Genomic DNA, 20,943 nt, shown 5'->3' with positions numbered 1-20,943 from the left:
TAACTCAAACTGCTGGTTTCTGTCCGGGTCTCACACTGTCTGATCCCCCGGGACCCACGGTCCCCGTGTCACATGCTGTCCGATCCCCAGGGACCCATCCTCCCCGTGTCACATGCTGTCCGATCTACCGGGACCCACCCTCCCCGTGTAAAACACGTCTGATTCCCCCAGGACCCACTCTCCCCGTGTAACACACTATCTGATCCCCCGAGGCCCACCCTCCCCATGTCACATGTTGTCCGATCTTCTGGGATCGATCCTTCCCGTGTAGAACACTGTCTGAACACCGGGACCCACCTTCCCTATGTGACACACTAGCCGATCTACCAGGACCCACCCTCCCCGTGTCACAGGCAGTCCGATCCCCTGAGACCCACCCTACCCGGCTGGCACATTGTCCGATCCCACGGGATCCACCCTCCATGGATCACGGACTCTCATCCCCCACTGCCACATACCCTCCGGGACCCCATCCTCCCGGGTCACACACTGTCACATCCCCCACTGTCATACACCCTTGGGATCCACCCAGCCCGTATCACGCACTGTCCAAACACCCATTGCCATATCCCCTGAGAACCCCACCCTCCCCCAGACACACACTGTCCCATCCACCACAGCAATATACCCCCGGACCCCCACCCAGCCCAGGACACACACTGTCCCACCGCCTACTGCCATATACCCTCTGGGACCCCACATTCCTCGGGTCATACACCGTCCGATGCCCCGGGATCCACCCTCCCACATTCCGGGATGGTGCACAATACTTAACGATACTTACTTGACGTCCCTGCACCCCCACCCCAGGAGGCGAGGGTCCGCTCCCTGTCCCAGCTCCGCACGCCGGGAGCGACAGTGAACCGCCAGCAACGGGTTCTGCGTCAGCAGAGCAGTGGGGGGGGGGGGGGGGGGGGGAAGGGGTGGGGGGCGGGGCCTGGGAGACAAGACAGGCGGTGGGGGGGCCTGGGAGACAGACCACCCGGGGCGAGGGGACTGGGGGACAGACCCCGGAGGCAGGGCCTGGGGAAAGACACCCCACCCCAGGGGGCGGGGCCTGGGAGACAGACAGGGGGCGGGACCTGGAAGAGACACGAGGGTGGGCGGGGCCTGGGAGATAAGACACCCCAGGGGGCGGGGCCTGTGAGACAGACCCGGGTGGGCGGGGCCTGGGAGATTGCTTTAAAAACTCCTTAATGGACGTTTTCGCTGGTTTCAGGCGGACAGCGGAGGAAACTTCACGGGTTTCACCACTGGATCGGTGCGGTGCGATTTAAACAGCTGGGGGGAATAATGTTTGGTGGTCATTGAAGTTCTTCCTCAGAGTCAGTTGGGTGGGGTTGAGCCAGTTGTTGGGGAAGTCCCGGTTGAAGGGGCCGAACGGCCGGGCCCCGCTGCATTGGTCCTTCGGCCAGCGGTGGCGCTGTGGGTGGAGGAACCTCCGGGGACGCGCAGGCGCGGAGCTGGTCCTCCAGCTGAGGCGCGGAGCTGGTCCTCCAGCGCAGGCGCAGTTCCGACCCCAGGCACTCCCGGCGGGTGTCCTGTCCGGGCGGCGGTGAGGAAGGGGCTGCTCTCGGGTTCAGTGTAAATCGGGGGCGGGACCGAGCTCCGCCGGGCCCTCCGGGGGCCAGCAGCCCGGTTTTAGGTCTGAGTCCCGGCCCGGGTGGGGTCAGTTAGTTGTGGTTGCCCGGGTGGGGGTGGGAAAGGGGGGAGGGTGGCAAGGGCTGGGTGGAGTGGGGGAGGGAGGGTGGAAGGGCATGGTGGGGTTGGGGAAGGGGTGTGGAGGAGGGCTGGAGGGGGTGGGGGTGGTGTGGAAGGGGTTGCAGTGGAGGGAGGTTTGGGAGGGGGCTGGTAGGAGTGGTGTGGAGGGGTCTGGGGTGGACGGGGGCTGGAAGGTGCGGGGTGTGGAGGGGGGCTGGGGTGGTGGGAGGGGTGGGGGTGGTGTGGAGGGGGGCTGGAGAGGGTGGGGGTGGTGTGGAGGGGGCTGGAGAGGGTGGGGGTGGTGTGGAGGGGGCTGGAGAGGGTAGGTGTGGAGGGGGGCTGGAGAGGGTCGGGGTAGGTGTGGAGGGGGGCTGGAGACGGTCGGGGTGGTGTAGGTGGGGGTAGGGGTGGAGATGGCGTGGAGGAGGTTGGAGAGGGTGGGGGAAGGTGGAGGGGGGCCAGAGAGAGTTGGGGTAGTGTGGAGGGGGGCTTGGTGGGAGGGTGGTGTGGAGGGGGGCTTGGTGGGAGGGTGGTGTGGAGGGGGGCTTGGTGGGAGGGTGGTGTGGAGGGGGGCTTGGTGGGAGGATGGTGTGGAGGGGGGCTGGTGGGGACGGAAGTGTGGAGGGTGGTGGTCTTGAAGGTGTGGGGGTGGTGTGGAGGTGTCTGGTGGTGGAGGGAGGTGTGGAGGGGGGCTGGAGAGGGTGGGGGTGGTCTGGAGGGGGTGGGGGTAGTGTGGAGGGGGGCTGGGGAGGGTAGTGGTGTGGAACGGGAATGGTCGGTGTGTGGAAGGGGTGGGGACGGGTGTGGCCGGGGGCTGGGTGTGTGGCCGGGGGTGTGGAGGGGGGCTGGGTGTGCGGAGGCCGTGTGGAGGGGGGCTGGGGGCGCCGGGGTGGTGCGGACGGTGGCGTTGGGGCGCGGTGGGGTGTCTGGGGCTGTGGAGGTGGCGCGGAGGGGTGTCCTGGGGGCGCGGAGGGGTGGGCCTGGGGTGGTGGCTTCTTTGGTGTCAGGGGCAGGCTGCTGTCAGCCGAGGTTCCCACGAAGTTTCGGGCCCAAGTAGAATCCTGGGTTGTGGATGAGTTGTAAGGAGTCGGAGGGACAGCAGGGTCGGGCAGTAGTGAAGTGCAAAGCATCGGGGCGTAGGTAGTCAGGGATTCACCGAACATACCGCTGGCCAAGGCCGATGGTGTGACCCGGGGCGGGTGCATCCGGGAGGTTGGGACTGTGTTTGACCAGGGGAGGGTGGATCCCAGGGGATCGAAGAGTGCGCTTGCTGGGGGACGGGTCAGGTTGTTATGCGGGGAAAGTGGGCCCTGGGGGACAGGATGGTGTGCCGCCCGGGTTGGGGGACGGGACGGGGTGTGTGTGCTGCTTCAATTAGAAACATAGAAAACCTACAGCACAATTCAGGCCCTTCAGCCCACAAACCTGTGCCGAACATGTCCCTACCTTAGAAATTACTAGACTTACCGATAGCCCTCTATTTTTCTCAGCTCCATGTGCTTATCCAAAAATCTCTTAAAAGACCCTATCGTATCCGCCTCCACCACCGTTGCCGGCAGCCCATTCCATGCACTCACCACTCTCTGAGTGAAAAAACTTACCCCTGACATCTCCTCTATACCTACTCCCCAGCACCTTAAACCTATGTCCTCTTGTGGCAACCATTTCAGCCCTGGGGAAAATCCTCTGACTATCCACCCGATCAATGCCTCTCATCATCTTATATACCTCTATCAGGTCCCCTTCATCCTCCGTCTCTCCAAGGAGAAAAGGCCGGGTTCCCTCAACCTGCTTTCATAAGGTATGCTCCGCATTCCAGGCAGCATCCTTGTAAATCTTCTCTCTGTGGCTTCCACATCTTTCCTGTAGTGAGGTGACTAGAACTGAGCACAACACTCCAAGTGGGGTCTGACCAGGGACCTATATAGCTGCAACAATACCTCACGGCTCCTAAATTCAATTCCACGATTGATGAAGGACAATACACCATATGCCTTCTTAACCACAGAGTCAACCTGCGCAGCCGCTTTGAGCGTCCTATGGACTCGGACCCCAAGATCACTCTGATCCTCCACACTGCCGAGAGTCCTACCATTAATACTATAGTCTGCCATCGTATTTGTCCTACCAAAATGAACCACTTCACACTTATCTGAGTTGAACTGCATCTGCCAAAACTTCTACGAATTATTTTCTCATCTTCCTGCTTTTCTCTCTTGCAGAGCACCAGAATTTTGCAACACCTTACAACACCATGGCAGAAGGTACAGACAGGGGACAAGATCTGGTGACCGCAACGGCAAGGAGCCACACGGGTTTGTTACAGTCTGTATCTGGTACCTAAACGTGCTCTTCAGAAAGGAAGGGGACGGGCATAAAGAGAGGGGAGAGTTTCACATCTGCAGGGATGCCACTGTCGCACAGGAGGGGGTGCAGAAACTGTCTGACAGATCCCCCTTGCGGGGGGATTCTCACGTGTTTAAAAATGGTGATTGAGCAGAGCAGCAGAATAATTGGTATTGGTTTATTATTGTCACTTGTACCGAGGTACAGTGGAAAAACTTGTCTTACAAACCGATCTTACAGGTCAATTCATTACACAGTGCAGTTACATTAAGTTAGTACAGAGTGCATTGATGTAGTACAGGTAAAAACAATAACAGTACAGAGTAAAGTGTCACGGCTACAGAGAAAGTGCAGTGCAATAAGGTGCAAGGTCACAACAAGGTAGATCATGAGGTCATAATCCATCTCATTGTGTTAGGGAACTGTTCAATAGTTTTATCCCAGTGGGGTAGAAGCTGTCCTTAAGTCTGGTGGTAAGTGCCCTCAGGCTCCTGTATCTTCTACCCGATGGAAGAGGAGAGAAGAGAGAATGTCCCGGGTGGGTGGGGTCTTTGATTATGCTGGCTGCTTCACCAAGACAGCGAGAGGTAAAGACAAGAGTCCAAGGAGGGGAGGCTGGTGTCCGTGATGTGCTGGGCTGTGTCCACAACTCTCTGCGGCTTCTTGTGGTCCCGGGCAGAGCAGTTGCCGCCCCAAGCCGTGGTACATCCTGATAGGATGCTTTCTGTTGTGTATCGGTAAAAGTTGGTGAGAGTTGAAGGGGAGAAACCAAATTTCTTTAGCCTCCTGAGGAAGTAGAGGCATTGGTGAGCTTTCTTGGCCATGGCATCCACGTGGTTTGCCCAGGATCTGGGGAACAGAATGATCCAGGGGGGCAGGAGGTCCCCCGGAGCAGAATGGAGGTGATGGGCTGGTTGGACACGGTACTGGGAGGGTGACTGTTGAGGGGGTTTTCACTGTCGCGGGCAAACACAGAAACCTCTCCGTGGGGCAAGCTCCTGAATGGAGATGCTGCCTCCCTTGAGACAGAGGGAAGAGGGGATTTCAACAGGTGGAGCCGCCTCTGGGGAAGTAGCAGCAGGGCTGAAGGACTGAATGTCCTTTCCCCTGAGATCTGATTCCAAAAACCATTGCCAAGTTGTTTGGAAATGAAGAAGCAGGAGAAATGTGATCCTGCGTCCTGAGGACAGAGCCCGGTCTCCGTCAGACTCTCAGTAACAGGGTCCCGGTTTCATCACTAGAGATCCGGACTTAGTTCTGAGGGTCAGATTTAGCAATGGGTCTTGCAGTGACCATAACTTTAATCTTATAGGAAAGGTCGTTGGTAGAAAAAGCCACAGAAGGTTCACTGTAGTGTTGCCAACAGAAATCTGCTATCTGGCCACAAACAGGGGTATTAGCATTGGGGACAAAACTGATCAATGTAGTAAATGTGGTTGGTTTCGGTGTGGAGAGGGCTGCAGAGTTTTGAAAGAGATGTTATGTAATATAACGGTTACTTCAGTGTCGGGCAGTTCCTGTAAGTGGGAGCTGTCCGACTGTTCCCACACCCCTTCCTGTGTGACGGTGCTGCCTCTGTGGACGTTAAACTCTCTCCCCTCTCTCTCTCTTTCCTGAATACTGGTTCGAGTCCAGTCTCGGCAGAGAGAATACTTAAAGTCAAGTATTTCAATGTTGGCAGCAAAATGTGTCAGGCTGACATCAGTAATCCTGGGAACAAAACTGTCAGATTATCCTGGTTCAATCTTAACACAGAACATTACAGCACAGTACAGGCCCTTCAGCCTGTGTTGTTGTGCCGACATTTTATTCTTCTCTAAGATCCATCTAACCCTTCCCTCCCACATATCCCCCCCCACCCCCGTTTCTCTATCATTCATGTGTCTCAGAGTCTCTTAAATGTCCCTAATATATCTGCCCCCACGCCTCTGCTGGCAGTGTGTTCCATGCACCCACCGCTCTCTGAAAAAAGAAAACTTACCTCTGACGTCTCCCTTGCATCTTCCTCCAATCACCCTAAACGTGTTCCCTCATGTTAGCCATTGTTGCCCTGCGAAAAAGTCTTCGATCTCTGTCTCTTCTCGTCTTGTACCTCTCTATCAAGTCACCTGTCATCCCCCTCCTCATAAGAGATTAGAGATAAGATATCTTTATTAGTCACGTGTACACTGAAACACACAGTGAAATGCATCTTTTGTGTAGAGAGCTCTGGGGGCAGCCCGCAAGTGTCGCCACGCTTCCAGTGCCAACATAGCATGCCCACAACTTCCTAACCCGTACGTCTTTGGAATGCAGGAGGAAAGTGGAGCACCCGGAGGAAACACATGCAGACACGGGGAGAACTTACAAACTCCTTACAGACGGCGGCGGGAATTGAACCCGGGTCGCTGGCACCGTAAAAGCTTTACGCTAGCCGCTACACTACAATGCCTGCACTTTTTAAAAAAAAAACACGAACGCAGTCCCCCACTACCACAAATTTTGTAGTCGAGTATCCCGCGTTTGAGGACATTGCAGGAATCAGCACACCCGCAGTGCAATGGGCTAGCCTCGTCCTGGGAAAACGAATGGCCTTTTTGATCACGGTCTCTCCCCAGTCCAGGCAACATCCTGGTAAATCTCCTCTGCACTCTCCCTAAAGCTTCCACATCCTTCCTATAATGAGGCGACCAGAACTGAACACAATACTCCGTGTGGTATGACCAGAGGTCTATAAAGCTGCAAAATTGCTTTGCGGCTCTTGAACTCAGTACCCTGACTAATGAAGGCCAACACACCATACGCCTTCTTAACAAGCCTATCGACCTGCGAGACAACCTTGAGGGATCTATGGACGTGGACCCCAAGATCCCTCTGTTCCTCCACACTGCTAAGAGTCCTGCCATTAACCTTGTATTCTGCCTTCAAATTCGATCTTCCAAAGTGGATCACCTCACACTTATCCGGGTTGAACTCCACCTGCCGCTTCTCAGCCCAGCTCTGCGTTCGATCAATATCCTGTTGTAACCTACAGCAACCTCCTGCACTATTCACAACACCACCAGCCTTTCACACAGTTCAAGCTGAGGGAAGACTGTGTGTGACCCGGGTGGGGTGGGGGTGTGGTGGATGGGGGTGGGGTTTGGGGGTTCCCCAGGAGTTCAGACGGTTCTTGCTTTTGGAAGATAAACCCAGGAAGATCTGCCTGTGCCGTCAACAGCAGTTGTTGTAGCCATCCCTGTTCACCATGCAGACACTTGCTGCGTAATCTTTTAATGAATGTTACTGTGTCTGCCCTGCTCATGCACGTGTGTGTGCGCGCGCGCGCGGGCGTTGTCACCTGCTATGGTATTGGTATTAGTTTATTATTGTCACTTGTACCGAGGTACAGTGAAAAACTAATCTTGCACACCGATCGTACAGGTCAATTCATTTCAGCGTAGTTACATTGGGTTAGTGCAGAGCGCATTGATGTAGTACAGGTAAAAACAATAACTGTACAGAGTAAAGTGTCACAGCTACAGAGAAAGTGCAGTGCAATAAGGTGCAAGGTCATAACAAGGTAGATCGTGAGGTCATATCACAGTGGGGTAGAAGCTGTCTTTAAGTCTGGTGGGACGCACCGTCAGGCTCCTGTATCTTCTACCTGATGGAAGAGGAGAGAAGAGAGAATGTCCTGGGTGGGTGGGGTCTTTGATTATGCTGGCTGCTTCACCCAGACAGCGAGAAGTAAAGCCAAGGAGGGGAGGCTGGTGTCCATGACGCGCTGGGCTGTGTCCATGACTCTTTGCAGTTTCTTGCGGTCCTGGGCAGAGCAGTTGCCGTACAAAGCTATGATACATCCAGATAGGATGCTTTCTGTGGTGCATCAGTAAAAGTTGGCAAGAGTCAAAGGGGAGAAACCAAATTTCTTTAGCTTCCTGAGGAAGTGGAGGCGCCGATGAGCTTTGTTGGCCGTGGCATTTACGTGATTTGACCAGGACAGGCTGTTGGTGATGTTCACTCCCAGGAACTTGAAGCTCTCAACCCTCTCGACCTCAGCACCAATGATGTAGACAGGTGCATGGTCACCGCCCCCTTTCCCGAAGTCAATGACCAGCTCTTTTGTTTTGCTGACATTGAGGGAACGGTTGTTGTCATGACACCATTCCACTAAGCTCTCAATCTCCTTCCTGTACTCCGACTCATCGCTGTTTGAGATACGGCCTACAACGGTAGTATCATCTGCAAACTTGTAGATGGAGTTCGAGCAGAATCTGGCCACACAGTCGTGAGTGTATAGGGAGTAGAGTAGAGGGCTGAGGACGCAGCCTTGTGGGGCACCAGTGTTGACAATAATCGTGCCGGAGGTATTGCTGCCTATCCTCACTGATTGCGGTCTGTTGGTTAGAAAGTCAAGGATCCAGTTACAGAGGGAGGTGTTGAGTCCCAGGTCTCGGAGCTTGGTGACAAGTTTGCTTGGGATTATAGTATTGAAGGCAGAGCTGTAGTCAATAAACAATAGTCTAACGTAGTTACTCACGGAGATGATCACCCTGCCAGCGACCCAGCTACCATTCACCCACACAGTCCCACTCCAGACTCTGCTCACCCAGAGCCTTGGCTCACAGTGCCGCCACCTATTCTGAATCACTCTGCTGTAACCTGCAATTCATGATTCTCTCGCCCTCTCTCGCCCTCTCTCTCCCCAACCCCCACTCCAGGTTGGAAATTATCTCGGCTGCGGAAGCTTTTCAAGCGACTCCTGCCTGTGGGCTCATCGAGGGAAGCGGGCAAGCCCCCGGAAGCCACGACGCGACAGCAAAGCGGGACCGAGGGGAGAGTCTGCGCGGAAGGCAACCTGGCCGCGGGGGACGAGGAAAGAAGTCAGGCCGGCGGGGGCAGCCTGGGCGAGGCAGCGACTCCTGCCTTCCGAGGCTCCTCCGTCGAGGAAAGGCCAAGCTCTCACCACGGACTGGGTGAGTGAACTGGGGAGGGGAGCGGGGCCCAGCGGAAGGAGGCAGAGCAAGGAGGCAGGGGGGGTGGGGGGAGGATCGCAGGGTGCAGAGGAGCAACGGAAGCAGACGAGGTGCTGCGGGAGGGAGCAGAGGGACGTCGGGGAGATAGAAGAGGCCAGTGGGTAGGAGACGGGGGGACGTTGTGCCTTCGGATGGGGAGGTGCGGTCGGGTTGCTCAAAGACTGCGGTTGCCTGGGGTTGGAGCCACCGATTGGAGGGAGTAAGTCTGGGATGGGGGTGCTGCTGCCGGGAGCCGGATGTGTTGCCACGTTCCCCCACTGCCCTCGGTGGATCGTTGGTCGGTGCGGAGCTCCTGGGGGAGGGTCTCACAGCGAAACCGCGTGCGCTGTGAGAGACTCAGGGATCTCGGGCTTTACTGAGAGCGAGCTGGGGCTTTGCTGGGAGGCTGAGGGAGCTGGGGCTTTGCTGGGAGGCTGAGGGAGCTGGGGCTTTGCTGGGAGGCTGAGGGAGCTGGGGCTTTGCTGGGAGGCTGAGGGAGCTGGGGCTTTGCTGGGAGGCTGAGGGAGCTGGGGCTTTGCTGGGAGGCTGAGGGAGCTGGGGCTTTGCTGGGAGGCTGAGGGAGCTGGGGCTTTTCTGAGGGAGCTGGGGTTTGCCGAGGGACTCGGGGAGCCGGGGATTTTCTCTTTGGAGAGAAGGAGGATGAGAGGAGGCATGATAGATGTGTACAAAGTATTAAAAGGAATAGATAGAGTGGACAGCCAGCGCCTCATTCCCCGGGCAGCAATGCTTTAAAGCATGGCTTTAAAGTAATGGGTGGGAAGTTCAAGGGAGATATCAGAGAGGGGTTTTTCACCCAGAGAGTGGTTGGGGCATGGATGCGCTGCCTGGGGCGGTGGTGGGGGCAGGTACATTGGTCAAATTCAAGAAATTGTTAGATAAGCATATGGAGGAATTTAAAATAAGGGAATATGTGGGAGGAAGGTGTTAGATAGTCTTCAGCGAGGCTTAAAGGTCGGCACAACATTGTTGGCCGAAGGGCCTGTATTGTGCTGTACTGTTCTATGTTCCCAGTGGAGACGAAGGAAGGGAGATCTGTTCCAGCACGGGGCTGTGACCTGCAGCTGGTGGGCTGGTCCCTGTGCGCCTGTCGTCCTGGGTGAGTGACCCCCCCCCCCCACAGACCTGGGACGTCACGCTGCGGTGGTCTCAGCGAGTGAGCCCCGGGATATCCCGCCGCGGCGGTCTCGGCGAGCGGCCCCCCCCCCCCCCCCCCCCCCCCCCTCCCGGCCTCGGGCCATCCCGCTGCAGTGGTCTCAGCGAGCGGGGCCCGGGACGTCCTGCCATGGTGGTCTCGGCGAGCGAGCCCCCGGGACGTCCCGCCATGGCGGTGACAGCGAGTGGGCCCCGCGGGACGTCCCGCTGCGGCAGTCTCAGCGATCAGACCCCCGGGGTGTTCCCCCGCAGCGGCCTTGGCGAGCGAACCCCCCGCAACCCCCCCCACCAGACGTCCCGCCATGGTGGTCTTGGTGAAAAACGGGAGTACATGTTTGTAGATGGTGCTGGTGGTGGGGGATGGGGAATTGTCTGGAACTGGTGGGGGGAGTGGGGTGGGGAGGGCGTGTGGAGCTGGCGTGAGCTGGGTGGGTGTGAGGGCCGTTTTTGGGGCACTCTTTACTTTTTCCCTCCTCTGTTCACAGACCCGACGTTGCAGTTCCTGATGCAGTGGGACGACTACCAACTGTTCCAGCTGACAAACCTCCACCGGGAGAGACTGGAGCGGGCAATTGAAGGAGTGATGGGGGCACTCGCCCTGATGCTGAGACAGCAGGGACATCTCAGCGGGCAGGAGTTCGAGGTGAGTGGGAGGGACACGCCGGGTCCTGTTGTCACCAAACCGATGGCGTCAGAGGGATGAGAGATCGAGGTGGGTCTCACGTTCTGGGGGCTGCTCCTTAAAGGAAAGGTCATTGGTGGAAAGAGGCACAGAAGCTTCACCAGAGCGTTGCCAATGGAAATCTGCTATCTGGCCCCAAATGGGTATGAGCATTGGGGACAAAACTGTTGGTCAATGGAGTAAATGTGGTTTGTTTCAATGTGGAGAGGGCTGCAGAGTTTTGAAAGAGATGAGATGTGGTAATATAACGGTTACTTCAGTGTCGGGCAGTTCCTCTAAGTGGGAGTTGTCGGACTATTCCCCTAAATGGGAGTTGTCGGACTGTTCCCGCACCCCTTCCTGTGTGACGGTGCTGCCTCTGTGGATGTTAAACTCTCTCCCCTCTCTCTCTCTCCCGAATACTGGTTCGAGTCCACTCTGGGCAGCGGGAATACTTAAAGTCAAGTATTTCAATGTTGGCAGCAAAATGTGTCAGGCTGACATCAGTAATCCTGGGAACAAAACCGTCAGATTATCTTGGTTCAATCTTAACACAGAACATATCAACACAGTACAGGACCTTCGGCCCGCGACGTTGTGCTGACATTTTATCCTGCTCTAAGATCTATCTGACCCTTCCCTCCCACATAGCCCTCCATTTCTCTGTCATTCATCTGGCTATCTAAGAGTCTCTTAAACGTCCCTAATGTGTCTGCCCCCACCACCTCTGCCGGCAGTACGTTCCACGCACCCACCACTCTCTGTGTAAAAAAAACTTACCCCTGACATCTCCCCCCCACCCCCATACCTTCCTCCAATCACCTTAAAATTACGCCCCCTCGTCTTAGCCATTTTTGCCCTGGGGAAAAAGTCTCTGACTATCCCCTCAATCGATGCCTCATATCTTGCCTATCTCTATCGTCACTTCTCGTCCTCTCCAAAAAGAAAAGCCCCAGCTCGCCCAACCTGTCCTCATGAGACATGCTCTCCAATCCAGGCAGCATCCTGGTAAATCTCCTCTGCACCCTCTCTAAAGCTTCCAAGTCCTTCCTCTGATGAGGCGACCAGAACCGAACACAATACTCCAAGTGTGGTATAACCAGAGTTCTATAAAGCTGCAAAATTGCTTTGCGGCTCTTGAACTCAATCTCCCGACTAATGAAGGCCAACACACCATATGCCTTCTTAACAACCCTGTCGACCTGCGCGGCAACCTTGAGGGATCTATGGATGTGGACCCCAAGATTCCTCTGTTCCTACGCACTTCCTAGAATCCTGGCATTAACCTTGTACTCTGCCTTCAAATTCGAACTCCTGAAGGGTATCACTTCACACTTTTCTGGGTCGAACTCCATCTGCCACTTCTCAGCCCAGCTCTGCGTGATATCAATATCCTGTTGTCATCTACAGCAGCCTCCTACACTCTCCACAACACCACCAACCTTTGTATCATCAGCAAACTTACTAACCCACCCTTCCACATCCTCATCCATTTATAAAAGTCACAAAGATCGGGCATCCCAGAACAGATCCCTGCGGAACACCACTGGTCACCGCCCTCCAGGCAGAATACACTCCATCTACCACCACCCTCTGTCTTCCATGGGTGAGCCAATTCTGAATCCACACAGCCAAGTTTACCTGGATCCCACGCTTCCTGACTTTCTGAATGAGCCTTCCATGAGGAACCTTGTCAAACGCCTTACTGAAATCCATGTACACCACATCCCCTGCTCTACATCAATGTGCTTTGTCACATCCTCAAAAGAATCCCATCAGGCTCGTGAGGCATGATCTGCCCCTCGCAAAGCCATGCTGACTGTCCTTAATCAGCCCATGCTTCTCCAAATGCCCATAAATCCTGTCTCTTAGAATCACCTCCAGTAATTTGCCCACCACTGAAGTAAGACTCACTGGTCTGTAATTCCCAGGGTTATCCCTACTCCCTTTCTTGAACAAAGGAACAACATTTGCCACCCTCCAGAGTCATCTGGCACTACTCCTGTGGCCAGTGAGGACGCAGCGATCATCGCCAAAGGCACAGCAATCTCTTCCCTCGCTTGGTGTTGTCCTACAGATCGGGACTAAAACCCATGAGGTGGGGGAGCACTGAGAAATGCAGCTTCAGGGTCTCCTGTTCCTCTCCGTCACGCCGCGCTGAGCAGTGTGATGTCCCAGGACAGGAGAACAAGTGTGGGATCTGAAGTCCGAGTCGTGTCCCATCGGGGGGCCGTAGATTCAGTTTGTTTCATTCATCCACCAAGAATGTCCAGGGGTCAGGTTGTCATCAGACCCACCGGGTTCACTGCTGTCATTTCAGGGGAGGAACCCTGGCGACCCCACCCAGGCTGGGCTCCACGTGACTCGCCCAACCAACCAGTGGCTGACTCCTCATCGGTGTCCCGTGGCCCAGGAAGCCACCGGTTCAGCTTTGGAAGGGTCAAAGAAGAGACCAGTATCTGGTTGACTTGCCCAGCCCAGATCGCCCTACAGGGTCCTCGCGCACGCTGAAGGTGGTGTCGCAGAACTGTCATGTTAGCCGGAAGGGGAATTGGCAGGTTAACCACACGGCGGCAGCGAGTGACTCTGCTCATCCTGACTCACTCAGTGTTGTCAGTTTATCAGACAGGCGAGGTGTCTGACCAAAGATCGGGGATCATCTGTGAACGTGTATTTCAGGTTGTAATCACACAATCTGAGAACTTCAGTTCATCTTTTCAACCTTAGTTGTACCAAACTTCCAATTCCCAAATGTTCCTCACAACTGTAAATCCTCAGGCCCGGTAATAGAGCGAATCTGGGCCATCGCTTCCCAGTTGCAGAGGAAGAATGGCATTACTCTCCCCAGATTCCCGTCGTGGGAAGTCTCTCCCCATCTCCGCTGCAATGAGCTCCCGGTTGAGATCAGCCGCTGGGTATCTCAGTGCGGGAGTTCACTCTGGGTCGTGTCCCAGGTGCAGCCGTATTCAGCTGCTTCACCAGTGACCTAACCAGAGGTCAGAAGTGGGCATGTTCATTACTGATTGAATTCACATTCAATTCACAACTCCTCAGTCAATGAGGCAGCTCAAACCTGCAATGTGGCAAGATGTACAAAGCACCAGGGTGCAGACTAAAAGCATGTTTACATTCCTGAATACCAGGCAGTGACCGTCTCCAACAACACAGAGTCCAACAGACATCAATGTCCTGTACGATAAGGTATCGTTGTCAGTCACATGTACATCAAAACACAGCGTTTTGCGTAGAGTGTTCTGGGGGCAGCCTACAAGTGTCGCCACTCTTCCGGTGCTAGCATGGCGTGCCCACAACTTCCTAACCCGTACGTCTTTGGAATGTGGGAGGAAACCGGAGCACCCGGCGGAAACCCACGCAGACACACGGGGAGAATATACAAGCTCCTTACAGACAGCGGCGGGAATCGAACCAGGGTCGCCGGTGCTGTAATAGTGTCGTGCTAACCGCTACGTCACCGTGCCTGCCTTGGCAGGCTCACCAGGGACAAGTGATTGGGTGTTTCATTCTTGTGACTGGTTGGTGTCTCTAAGTAAAATGGTGGAAGCTGTTCGGCTGAAAGACCTGGAGTGCCAACCTTGCCCCTCTGTCCCTCCATGATGCCCGATCCGGCACTTCCAGCACCTTGAGCTTTTATTTTCCGGCTCCACGTTTGGATCCAACCTGCCTTGGATCCCGTGGGCTCCAAGCCTTCCACCTGACGCCCTGTCAAAAGCATTAGTAAAGTCCGTGTGAACTACATTCACAGCAAAGCCCTCTTCAATGGATTTCGCAACCTCTTCAGAGGTAAAAAAAAAGTGGATTAAATTAGCTGGACAGGACCTCCCACCAACGTTGTGCCGACAATCCCTGATCGATCCCTGCCTTTCCGAGTGCAGGTTAATCCTCCCCCTTTGAAGTTTTTCCCAATAATTTTCCTTCCACTGACATGAGTTTAACAGGCCAGCTACTGAATTACCCAGCTTGTCCCTGACGCCCTTGTTGAAGCAAGGTTCCAGTTTGTATCTCTTTCAGTTCTCTGCCATCTTGCCTGTTGTCGCTGGTGGAGATTTAAAGCTCTCTGTCAAGGGCGCCCCAACAACTCTGACCTTGCCGAATTGTGACCTTGCACCTTATTGCACTGCACTTTCTCTGCAGCTGTGACACTCTACTCTGTATTGTTTTTATCTGTACTACCTCACTGCACTCTGTACTACTCAATGTAACTACACTGTGTAATGAATTGACTTGTACGACCGGTATGCAAGACAAGTTTTTCACTGTACCTCAGTACAAGTGACAATAATAAACCAATACCAATGTAAGGTGGTGTATCTTGGCCAGTCACCGATAGGGCACTGTACAGTAAATGGTGGGGCGCAAAGGCCTGTCAATGGATGGAGAGGCCGGGGGTTTCCCTGCAAGCAGTGACATGGGTTGCTTGGGTGGTGGGGAAAAGCCGTACGGCAGGCCGCCCTTCCTGGGACGTTGCGTTGTGACGTCACAAAAGACCGGTTAGGAAACGTCTGGAGTGTCATCTGTAGCTCTGGGTCGTCACACCGCAGGAAGCGCCTGGCTGCGCCGGAGAGAGTGCGGGGGGTGGGGTTGTTGGGGGGTTCACCAGGGTGTTGCCCGGATTGGAGGACTTCGGTTATGGGGAGAGGTTGGATAGTCTGGGCTTGTTTACCCTGGAGCGAGGGAGGCTGAGGGCTGACCTGATAGTATGTACGAGGCATGTGTGAAGCTATAAGAGGCATAGACGTCGTCAGTCAGTGCTTTTTTTCCCATGGCTGGGAAATCAGAAGCAACTGGCAAACGTATAAGGTGAGAGGAAGGAGCTTTAAAGGGGATCTAGGGGTAGGTTTTTTTTTAACACAGTGGTTAATGGGCAGGGGGTGTAGCGGTTAGCGTAATGCTATCACAGCGCCAGCGGCCCGGGTTCAATTCCAGCCGCTGTCTGTAAGGGGTTTGTACGTTCTCCCCGTGGGTTTCCTCCAGGTTCTGACTAATAAAGATATCTTAATGTCTGGAACATGCTGACCGAGGAGGTCAGCTCGGTTGTCCTGCCAAGAGAGCCTGAACAATTTGGAGACCTTGGAGTTGAGAAGAATGAGGGGTGGCCTTATTCAGAGCTACAACGACCTCAGTGGGTGGGGTGGGGGGGTTCTTGACAGGGCAGATGCTAAGATGTTTCCACTTGTGGGAGAGTCACGACCAAGGGGGATGTGACTAAATAAAAAAATCAGGAGCCAGTCATTGAAAGCTCAGGTGCAGAGAAAGGTTTAGTCTCGGAGTTGTGAATCTCGGAAACTCTCTGCCCCTGAGGGTGCTGGACGCCAGATCACGACGTGTGACTAATAAAGATATCGTAGGTGGAATAAGTTACAATCTCTTTATTTAAGAGGCATTCAGACAGACCTAGAGAATGCTCAAAAGGAAATGGTCGTAATTCAGGCAAATGGGATGTGCAGAGGGGCAAAATGTCGGCATGAGCGCGGTGGGCGGGAGGGCCTGTCTCGGTGTGCGCTGCACAACCCTGACTCTGTTGTTGTTCACAGAAAATCGCAGAGCTTGCGGAGAAGGGAAGCCGGCCGGACAGTTCCACACTCTTCCTCAATCTGGTGACGGAGAAAGGGTCCCGGGCCCGGAGGGTGATGTGGGAGTCTTTTGTGAGAGTGCGCAATGGGTCACCAAAGTTGGACCAAGTACTGCAAGAAATCCAGGAGCTCGGTACAGTTAAGATAAGATATCTTTATTAGTCACATGTACATCGAAACACACAGTCTTTTGCGTAGTGTTCCGGGGGCAGCCCGCAAGTGTCGCCACACTTCTGGGGCCAACATAGCATGCCCGCAACTTCCTAACGTGTACATCTTTGGAATTTGGGAGGAAACCCATGCAGACACATGGAGAACATACAAACTCCCTACAGACAGCGGCCGGAATTGAACCCGGGTCGCTAGTGCTGTAATAGCATTACGCTAACCGCCACACTACCATGCCTGCCCAGTAAAGCAATGCACTGAACACAAAATCGCAGTGAAACAGTGGACAATTAATAATATTCAAGTCTGGTTTCATGAAGCCTCGTTAATTTTAAACAGGTCCTGATCCACAAGAATACATGAAGGTTCTTGTCCCTCAAGGTTTATCCGAGTTACCCACTCAGCTAAGAGGTAAGATTTGAAACCAATTTATTGTCAGAATCAATGTTGGGAGATTCACCAGGCTGAATCTTGGGATGAGAGAGTTGTTCTATCGAGAGACGCTGAACAATTTGCAGTCCTTGGAGGCAGAAGAATGAGGGGTGGTCTTATTCAGAGATACAACGTCCTCTGGGGGAGATTTCTCGACAGGGCAGATGCCAAGATATTTCTACTTGTGGGAGAGTCGAAACCAAAGAGATATGACTTTAAATAAAAAATCAGGTGCCGGTCATTGAAAGGTCAGGTGCAGAGGAAGGTTTTGTCTCGGAGTTGTGAATCTTGGGCATTCTCTGCCCTTGAGGGTGCTGGACACCAGATCACCACACGTATTTAAGGTGTACAATGAAAGATAGCGGAATTGAGGGATATGGGTTGGCACGGAAGAGGAGTTGACATCAGCACAGATCGTCCATGATCATATTTAATGGGGGGTGGGGGGTGGTGCGGCCAGGCTTGAAGGGCTGAGTGGCCTCCCCTGTTGCTATTTTCTTGTGTCCTTGGACTGCATTCAGTTCTGGTATTGGTTTATTATTGTCACTTGTACCGAGGTACAGTAGAAAACTTGCCTTGCATACTGACCATACAGGTGAATTCATTACACAGTGTAGCTACATTGAGTTAGTGCAGAATGCATTGCGGTAGTACAGGTGAAAACAATAACAGTAGAGTAAAGTGTCACAGTTACAGAGAAAGTGCAGTGCAATAAGGTGCAAGGTCACAACAAGGTAGATCGTGAGGTCAGAGTCCATCTCATTGTACAAGGGAACAGTTCAATAGTCTTATCACAGTGGGGCAGAAAGCTGTCCTTAAAGCTGGTCACCTCATTGCAGGAAGGATGTGGAAGCTTTAGAGAGGGTGCAGAGGAGATTTACCAGGATGTTGCCTGGATTGGAGAGCATGTCTTATGAGGATAGGTTGATTGAGCTGGGACTTTTCTCTTTGGAGGATGAGAGGTGACCTGATAGAGGTGCACTAGAGGCATAGGTCAAGTGGACAGTCAGAGACTTTCCCCCAGGGCGAGAATAGCAAACACAAGGGGACATAATTTTAAGGTGATTGGAGGAAGGTATAAGGGGGATGTCAGGGGTAAGTTTTTTACACAGAGAGTGGTGGGTGTGTGGATCGCACTGCCGGCAGAGGTTGTGGGGGCAGATACATTAGGGACATCTAAGAGACTGTTAGATAGACACATGAATGATAGAGAAATGGGGGGCTATGTGGGAGGGAAGGGTTAGATAGATCTCAGGGCAGGATAAAATGTCTGCACAACATCGCGGGCCGACGGGCCTGTACTGTGCAGTAGTGTTTGAGTTTTCTATGCAGCCGTGTGCTCAGTGGCTGAATTGAAGTAAAAGAACCAGGAGGGGGGTCAGGCTGCGGGTAACGGTGACAGAGGCAGCACCGACTTGCAGCGGTTTACGAACGGGGTCGAGAATTGTTCATTGCAGACACAGCAGGCCCGGCAGCCAAAGGATGAAGAGAAGTGTGGGGCAGGGGTGTAACCCAGGTCACATCGTAGCTGTTCGCCTGGGCCGATGTTCCCCAAGTCCCACAGTGTCTCATCTCCCCAGTCGATGTTCCCCAGGTCCCACAGTATCTGATCCCACCCCCCCCCCCCCCCCCCCCCCCCCCCACCCCCAGCCTGTGTTCCCCGGTCACACGGTGTCTGATTCCCCCCAGCCTATGTTCCGCAGGTCACGCAGTGTCTGATTTTCCCAGGTCACACAGTGTCTGATTTTCCCAGGTCACACAGTGTCTGATATTCCCAGGTCACACAGTGTCTGATATTCCCAGGTCACACAGTGTCTGATATTCCCAGGTCACACAGTGTCTGATATTCCCAGGTCACACAGTGTCTGATATTCCCAGGTCACACAGTGTCTGATATTCCCAGGTCACACAGTGTCTGATATTCCCAGGTCACACAGTGTCTGATATTCCCAGGTCACACAGTGTCTGATATTCCCAGGTCACACAGTGTCTGATATTCCCAGGTCACACGGTGTCTGATTTTCCCAGGTCACACAGTGTCTGATTTTCCCAGGTCACACAGTGTCTGATATTCCCAGGGCACACGGTGTCGGATCCCCCCGGGCCCGTGTTCCCCAGGGCACACGGTGTCGGATCCCCCCGGGCCCGTGTTCCCCAGGGCACACGGTGTCGGATCCCCCCGGGCCCGTGTTCCCCAGGGCACACGGTGTCGGATCCCCCCCCACCCTATTTTCCCCCAGGGCCCACAGTGTCTGATCCCACCCCCAGCCTATGTTCCGCAAGTTACGCAGTGTCTGATTCCGTGGGCACGTTTCCCAGGTCACACAATGACTGACCGCTCACGGCCCATGCTCCTAGGCCAGACCATGTCTGAGCCCACTTGGAACACGGAACATAGAACGCTACAGCACAGCACAGGCCCTTCGGCCCACGATGTTGTGCCGACATTTTCTCCTGCTCTGAGATCTATCTAACTCTTCCCTCCCATGTAGCCCCATATTTTTCTATCGTTCATGTGTCTGTCTAAGAGTCTCTTAAATGTCCCTAATGTATCTGCCTCCACCACCTCTGCCGGCAGTGCGTTCCACACACCCACCACTCTGTAAAAAGACTTACCCCTGACATCCCCCTTATACCTTCCTCCAATCACCTTAAAATTATGTCCCTTCGTGGAAGCCATTGTCGCCCTGGGAAAACGTCTCTGACTGTCCACTCAATCTATGCCTCTTGTACAACTCTATCAGGTCACTTCTCATCCTCCTCCTCTCCAAAGAGCAAACCCCCAGCTCACTCAACCTGCCCTCATAAGACATGCTGTCCAATCCAGGCAGCGTCCTGGTAAATCTCCTCTGCGCCCTCTCTAAAGCTTCCACATCCTTCCTATAATGAGGCGACCAGAACTGAACACAATACCCCAAGTGTGGTCTGACCAGAGTTCTGTAGAGCTGCAAGTTTACGGCAGGACTGGCAGTCAAAGTATGGCAAAGTGTGGGGTTGGCTGGGCGAACGGGGGCTTCCTGTGAGTTCAGGGGCGGGAATTTTGGTTTCAGGCAAATTCATGTTGGGGTGGGAGGGGGGTAGGGATGGAAGAGCGACCAAGGTCAGAAGGGCCCATCTGGGGAGGTGTGAGGAAGTGAAATGAGCAGGTTGCTTCAGCCCCATGGGCAGAGCAAGAACAGGAGGCGCAGGGGACACAGTATCAGCAGCCCAGCTCGGCCTCGCGTGGAACACCCAGTGGGGAACAGCCCACTGTCCTTCACTCCCCCAGTGCGCCGAAGGCCCACGGAACCGAAGCCCGCACGGGTCCAGCCCCGGTGGAAACCCGGCCCGTTCGCAGACTGCCCCTCTCCCACTGCACGGACTGTCCCAGATAAAGCTCCCCAAGAGCTAAAGCAACAGTTACCACCAGACGTGATGCCAGCACAGGACATATTTTTGCCTTTCCCCATTCTGTGGTGACAGCTCTCTCTGCAGTTCTGTTTTTTCTGTGTTTCCCTGTTCTTTCTTCTTGCACCTTCATAAATGCAAACTCGCCTTCTTGCAGAACTCTGCTTGTTCCTCTGCCTCTTCCCTTCCCACCATCCAGGGACAGGGACACGAACACCTTCCTGACGAAGCAGTGATACATGTGCATTTCTGGTTCACTGCATTGGGGAGGTGCTGACGATGCGGCCTCCTCTACGTTGGAGGAAATCTACGCAGGTTGGGTGAGCACTTGGCAACATGATTCCACCTCCTCTCTTTTCTACACCACCCCCCCCATGCGCAGAGAGAGAGAGAGACACGCACACAGAGACAGAAGCGAGACACACTCACACAGAGAGAGACGCAGAGAGAGAGAGAGAGACGCAGAGAGAGAGAGAGAGACGCAGAGAGAGAGAGAGAGACGCAGAGA

General features: G+C 54.4%; 2 protein-coding genes and 1 non-coding gene across 10 annotated transcripts in view; 1 reads left to right on the top strand and 2 right to left on the bottom strand.

The window, feature by feature from the left end:
• Positions 1–913, bottom strand: part of LOC127566663 (NACHT, LRR and PYD domains-containing protein 3-like) — a 31,764-nt gene extending 30,851 nt beyond the window's left edge. For 5 of the 8 annotated variants that reach the window (XM_052009175.1, XM_052009183.1, XM_052009184.1 and 2 more), the window contains exon 1: positions 785–896. The gene's annotated coding sequence lies outside the window, so the exon portion shown is untranslated. Of the gene's footprint in view, positions 1–784 lie in introns of all 8 variants that reach the window. The other 3 variants (XM_052009180.1, XM_052009179.1, XM_052009181.1) reach the window with 3 other exon arrangements.
• A 613-nt stretch (positions 914–1,526) lies between these two features.
• LOC127566664 (NACHT, LRR and PYD domains-containing protein 3-like) overlaps positions 1,527–20,943 on the top strand; it is a 172,082-nt gene continuing 152,665 nt past the window's right edge. Inside the window, exons 1-6 of the mRNA XM_052009185.1 lie at positions 1,527–1,645; positions 3,924–4,016; positions 8,730–8,984; positions 10,682–10,839; positions 16,410–16,581; positions 16,956–17,027. Coding sequence (XP_051865145.1) covers positions 3,956–4,016; positions 8,730–8,984; positions 10,682–10,839; positions 16,410–16,581; positions 16,956–17,027 — 718 coding nt within the window. The 5' untranslated portion in view covers positions 1,527–1,645; positions 3,924–3,955. The remainder of the gene's footprint in view (positions 1,646–3,923; positions 4,017–8,729; positions 8,985–10,681; positions 10,840–16,409; positions 16,582–16,955; positions 17,028–20,943) is intronic.
• On the bottom strand, positions 6,489–6,656 carry LOC127566709 (U1 spliceosomal RNA). The gene has a single exon (XR_007955794.1). It is a non-coding gene; the product is annotated as a U1 spliceosomal RNA (small nuclear RNA).

This window comes from Pristis pectinata, chromosome 44 (assembly GCF_009764475.1).
Source record: "Pristis pectinata isolate sPriPec2 chromosome 44, sPriPec2.1.pri, whole genome shotgun sequence".
NCBI lineage: Eukaryota > Metazoa > Chordata > Chondrichthyes > Rhinopristiformes > Pristidae > Pristis > Pristis pectinata.
The sequence above is the reverse complement of the archived record's forward strand: the minus strand, read 5'-3'. Positions and strand labels throughout refer to the sequence as shown.